At 39.9% G+C, this 6,000-nt stretch overlaps 1 protein-coding gene across 1 annotated transcript in view; it reads left to right on the top strand.

The window, feature by feature from the left end:
* Nucleotides 1-4,109, top strand: part of LOC126088591 (LIM/homeobox protein Awh) — a 344,709-nt gene extending 340,600 nt beyond the window's left edge. Inside the window, exon 6 of the mRNA XM_049906798.1 lies at nucleotides 595-4,109. Coding sequence (XP_049762755.1) covers nucleotides 595-662 — 68 coding nt within the window. The 3' untranslated portion in view covers nucleotides 663-4,109. The remainder of the gene's footprint in view (nucleotides 1-594) is intronic.
* Nucleotides 4,110-6,000: the final 1,891 nt, after the last annotated feature.

A 6,000-nucleotide genomic window follows, 5' to 3' on the forward strand; every position in this document is an offset into this window, starting at 1 on the left:
ACGTGTAACAGTGTTTAACGTTAACGTTAGTACAGAAGGAGCAAGACTCTAATTGGGGTAGAATGGGGAGGAGGGGGGGGGGGGATGGAAATCGGCGGTGTTCTTCCAACTTTCTCCCAACATTCGCCTTAAACGATTTAAGGTAAACATGGAAAATCTAAACTTAGATGATTGGACAGGGATTTGATCTACCCTCTAGCAAACGGCTGTTTTACCACTGTGTCAGTTCGCTTGTTATGTAGACACTTGTCTGCCAAAACGATGCACTATACTAGCAGTCCCCACGTCTATCAACACGTTATGGACGTACACTTGGTGTTCATGAAGCAGGAAAACCAAGGCAAACCGCCTGCTCTAGGATCTTCCCAAGGAGAGAATTAGGGATTTTCGCTCTCTTCCCACGCCTTTTGCAGACTATGGTAACGGACTTCAACTGTTGACGTAGGATAGTTTTCACTTCGGTAGAAAATTAATCACAGGCACTCCGAGACACAGCAAGCATTGCTCGTGGTTTATAAAATGGTTTAAAAGTTGCAAAGCACCCTTTTGCTTCATACTGTGTGTTAATCGTGCACCCTGATTTTGTGTCTGCAGCGCAAGACTCTTCGATGGACGAGCTGTCCTCCGACTCGATGGTGCAGTGCATGCGCGGTGAGGTATGAGACGCGCCCATGGCGCTGGCGGGACACCTGGACGACGGGTGACTGCTGGCGCCGCGCGCGGCCGCCGATCGAAGCTGCCTATGACGCCCACTGCCGCACTCGCTCGCTCGGTGCCGTCTCCGTTAGTGGACGGACTGCGCGTCTTACTAGGGGACGTGATAAGCAAGCTACTCGTCCACGTTACACACTGGCACCACAAGGACTGCTGGAAACGCTAATACTTGGTTATCCTTCTCACTGTTTCTGTTACTGATCGTCCTATACTTGAAAGCTGAAATATGCGAATGATTCTTGCCTTAATTGTAAACCAGTAACTTATGTCTATGCTGCTAGACTTAGTCTGTACGATAAAAGAAGACTGTCATTGTCTGTGTGGCTCCTACATAATTTATTTTTCTTCTGTAGTCGTTAATTCGCCACAGATACTGATAGAAAAAACGTACGTTAAGATGAGACCTTCAGTTTTCACGGCTTGAGTTCTGAAGACAGTCTCAGGCGCGTAATAGTGCTGCTGTGTATATATGAGCTCACTGCAGTCTTTAGGAACTATGATCTAATCGACGCAAAGAAAAAGCTGTCCTCTTCAGAATATCGCTTAAATGCCACAAAGTATCGCCACAGAGCTGTGCATTGCACAAACTGCTGGAGGATATGCCTTTACTATTTTGATCACGCAAATGTAACCTCGTTTCAGAAGATATCGTATATTAAATGTGGAGCGAGTTTTTCTCCAGTTATCTGTCATCCGTGCTTTTCACCATAGTGTAACATCAGTGTATTAAATGGAATTTCAAAGCTTTGCTTAAACTCTTGTATGAACATTGACTTTATTTAAGTCACTGCATTTTGCCGAGAACTGTCCGTTCTGAAAAAGATGGAATCCTACGAACATTTCTTGTACTGTTTGAAATCAGCCCCAAGAACCTAATGGAGGACATGAGTGAATTTCTTATACAAATGACTGTATCCAGTGACAAAACTTTTTGAAACTGTGTTTCTGTTTCAGAAGCCAAGATATTACCTGTTGAACTGTGTACAGTACTTGGATGTTAAAAAGTTCTAAAAAGTTATTTACTAAGCTTTCCGGTATTAATGTATTCTCTACCTGTAGAATCTTACATGTTTGACTATTTAGTCATTTGGTATGGAGACTGTCAGTGTAATTAGAAACAAATGCTTACTGCAGCTCTCATCACATTTATCGACAAGGTGTTAATGAAGTACTCTTCGCCTTCGTTGTCAGTTACCAGTTTAACAATAAAATTCCCGTCGTTCTCATCTTAACATGTATACGGTATCTCTTGAGAAAAATTTTAATGTTTTTATGTCGTTTACTTACATCCAGAGCGTAAGGAAATTAATCTTGCCATACTTATTGACTTGTGATAGTATTTATGTTCGCCTACTTTGAAATCTAGGCGACTGTGGTTTTCATTTCTAGCAGGATACTAGAACCAGTGAGGCATTTTGAATGACATTATGAATTTCTTTACAGCACTCAAGGTCCATTGAAATGAAGAGTATGAAGATTGATGCTGGTTGTGGTGTGCAGTGAAAATTTTTCGCAAGAAATTTCAGTAAATGTAATAAATATGGAGACCTAGGTGGTCGCCAGTCGGCACAGAGCTGTTTGCGCCCCGTTACCCAGTGTTTACGTGGCAAAGCAGGTGAAACTGTACTGAACCAACATTCGTATTTAACATATTCTCTTGTGAAACTTTTCGTTGCAAACCCCAACATGAATCATTATACCCTACATTTCAAGGACATGAATTGTGTTACAGTTGTAGCTACTTGCAATAATAATACGTAGCTGTCTCAGTTTCTGGATGGGTAAAAGCGAAGTTGAGACCATAATAATCTCTCCTTTGTGTACCCTCACTACACGGACACCTCATTTCGATATCTTCAACACTTTAAAAAATTATGTTACTAGCTGAGGTGACACGCCGGGAAGCCTGGACCAATGCTGCATTTGACCAGGTGCGACGTATCCATTTTCTGGGCCACTGGCCGTACAAAAGCAAAGATGGGAGCTATTTCGTTGGATTTTGCCCCTGACAGTGGAAAGGGTGCCGACTGCGTCGCAGTGGAAGATATTTTGCGAACATTACATATTCTGAAACCAACCATAGCGTCATCAGTCTATTTAACAGAAACAAATTGTCAAACACATTCTGACCGCAACTGGGACATAGCTTCGACATTTGATGTCAGTGCAGTATTTTCAAAACAACTCTCGCTTCTTGAGGACATCCATGACAACGAAGTGATTTGTCAACCTGCGACATTGAACCTTCTGTTTTCCCTTTTCGTGCCCTGTATTTCAGACCGGTCGATGAGATGCAAATTAAGGCAGTAGAATGGCATTCGGGAGGAGTGGGATTCAGATCCCCGTCGGCTCACTCTTATTTAGCATTTTCCAAATCGCTGAAAGCGAATGGCGAGATGGATCCTATGAATAGGACACTGCCGATTTTGTTGCGAAGGTGCCTGGAGGATGTATTGATTGGCGCTAATAGTGGAAGTTAATGGGCAAAGTGAGCAGCCGTGGAAAATCGCTCTCTTATGTAAGTACTGTCATCCGTAATATGCAATACACAATGCATACTCTTTAAACAACACTGTTTTATCTTCAGAGCATTATTTCCGGTAGAATGCTTTGTGCAGATTGTTGTAGATGTTCACCGTATCCTCCTCTGGGCAGGCATTTCAACCACACCATCTAAACCTTCTTCAATACCTGTAACTTTTCTCTTGTATTTCAACTGCAATCTCGCCTTTGTATTCGTAATTTTCTTTGATGCGAGCATGTTCTGCTCCAATATGGAAATATGTCGTTAATTCTAACGGTGTGTGTTTGCACCCACTCACTCATTTTCTTGAATTCTCAGTTGATTTTTGGCGAGTAAGCCGTTTTTGTTGTTACAATAGTCTATTACTGATGTTCATCGAAAGCCAGACGGTTGCAAGAAAAGGCATTCATTCCTTATAAAACAAAGGTCCGTTCGTGTGATGGTCAGAAGACCTTCAGAGAAACAATCTAAACAAAGCAAATTTGTGAGATTTTGCTTGAAGTATGAGTCCTGTAACCAAAATTTTACTTTAAGTCTGAATGTATCACGTGTATGATGATAAGACAATGCATAAAATAAATAACGCTGTTCCAGATTAAAAAAGTATTGTCTTGATATAAGACGAATTCTCGAAAAAAGACAAGATGATTAACGCTGCAAATTTGTTACTTGCCACATCAGTATTTTTAGCAATTGTTTAAGATGTCTGAATGTGAGGTCTCCATACCAAAGACACATATAGAGCAATTTCTTTCTAATTACAAAAATGTTACTAAGTTGTAATGTCACTGTTTCATATTAGCCTGAGAATTTCACCAGTCTGTGCTATAGTGTTTTGTATATATTCATGTTATGGATTAGATCTTTTTCAGTGTACATAAATTGTTTGTAAATAATATATATTATATCTCTATGAGAAGTACAAAGCATTTTATTACACCCAGTCCTCACATCCACGGAGATCAATGTACAATTTCATCTCAAGCTGTTGACTGCAAGCTCTGAACAGAGTCTTTGCTCAAGGTATTGTAATTAATGTGATACTTAACTAGTAATTTCTAAATATTCTTGCTGATTGCAACAAACGTAACAACAAAAAATGAACGTCTCTTGTTTCAATAGCTGAATGTTTATCGACACAGACATCCAGTTAGTTGTTACTCTGTACTGTGCCTTTCCTTTCTCGCCACGTACAACACAAAAAGGCCTCACAAATAAATTACCCTCCGACTGTTTGGCTCTCTCCATACCTCACAGTTAGTTGAGGGTTTTTGCTTTAACTTGAGACAACTAAATATCTCAAAAACTACAAATCGTACGAAAAAATTAACTAGCTAAAAATTTAATATTAAAAAAGGTGACATCTGACTGCTTTTGACGTATATAAAAATTAATTATAATTACATAAATATAATATGACACTACAGAAATTTGGTTATCCACTTTTTTGTTTCTTGTATTTTCACCCCGCCTAACCACCTCTCTTGTATGAGGGGATCAACTTTGTATTTTAAAATGGTATCCCCCCCCCCCCCGCTCCCATTTTTACTGCATATTCGGATTCCACCCCAAAAAAAAATACTTACTGTTTACTTCCACCACTGTTACACATTCGTGCGTGTTAGATGAGACCCGATGTATTTTATTCTGCGTTTCATTTGCGATGTAAACGTAAATCTATGTGTTTTAATGCTTGATATTGATGTTCAAACGTTGCTTGAGTACTGCAAATGTGATTGTACAGGATACTGACATTTATGACAGATTAGCTGCATGAATGGTAACATAGTTTCCGTTCCCTACTGGATTAATTGCGGAGACACTCCAACCATCGGAATGCTTGACTTCGGTGGTCACCCTAGAGCCCCGCCATCAGGGTGACTGATTTCGGCGTGTGTTTCCATCCAATCGCCGTTAACTCTCGCACTGGCCGCTACGCGGCTACCAGCAGAATACAAACCAGAACCATTATAATAAGGTAAAATGTACATAAAGTGACAGTGACAGTCGCACGTGCCGTCGATACTCACCGAAATGAAGCACCCCAATGCTGAGATGCATGGCACTCACCAATATCAAGCTTCTCGGTGGGAATAAAAGCTATTAAATCCACATCGTTGTTCCTGGTGAGAAGCAAGGGGACTCACCAATATCAAGCACTCCGATGGCAACGAAAAACTATTACATCCACATCGTTGTTCGTGGCTCACCCTAACGTAGTTTCTACCCAGACATTGAAACGGTTGACCATATTTTACTGTACAGTCAAATTTCCAACACCAAATAAATCTCGAATATTGATATCAACCGGTAGAACACAAAGCTTTAGGGAGACCAGGGGAATCGCGCCGCCATAAGGGAAAATGACTTTTGACGTATATAAAAATTAATTATAATTACATAAATATAATATGACTCTACAGAAATTTGGTTATCCACTTTTTTGTTTCTTGTATTTTCACTCTAATTGCATTAAAAATTTTTTAAATTAAATGTCTGCACAGTGGTGCCATTTTCCCATATCTGACTAATTCTGCCACACCCATGGAATAATCATGTCGTCTGCTATAAAACTAAGAAAATAACGGAAAATACAGTAAATCAAATAATTTAATAAAAGATTTATTTAATAATCATAATATTTTTATACAATTCATGTTTACAACCATTAATACACATGAAAAAGGTTAAAGTTAAGTTTTAGAGTCTCTGTCCAACGTCACAAACAATTGTCTGGGGAATCAGCAACTTGGCCGGAGTGG

Source organism: Schistocerca cancellata, chromosome 1 (assembly GCF_023864275.1).
Source record: "Schistocerca cancellata isolate TAMUIC-IGC-003103 chromosome 1, iqSchCanc2.1, whole genome shotgun sequence".
Taxonomy (NCBI): domain Eukaryota; kingdom Metazoa; phylum Arthropoda; class Insecta; order Orthoptera; family Acrididae; genus Schistocerca; species Schistocerca cancellata.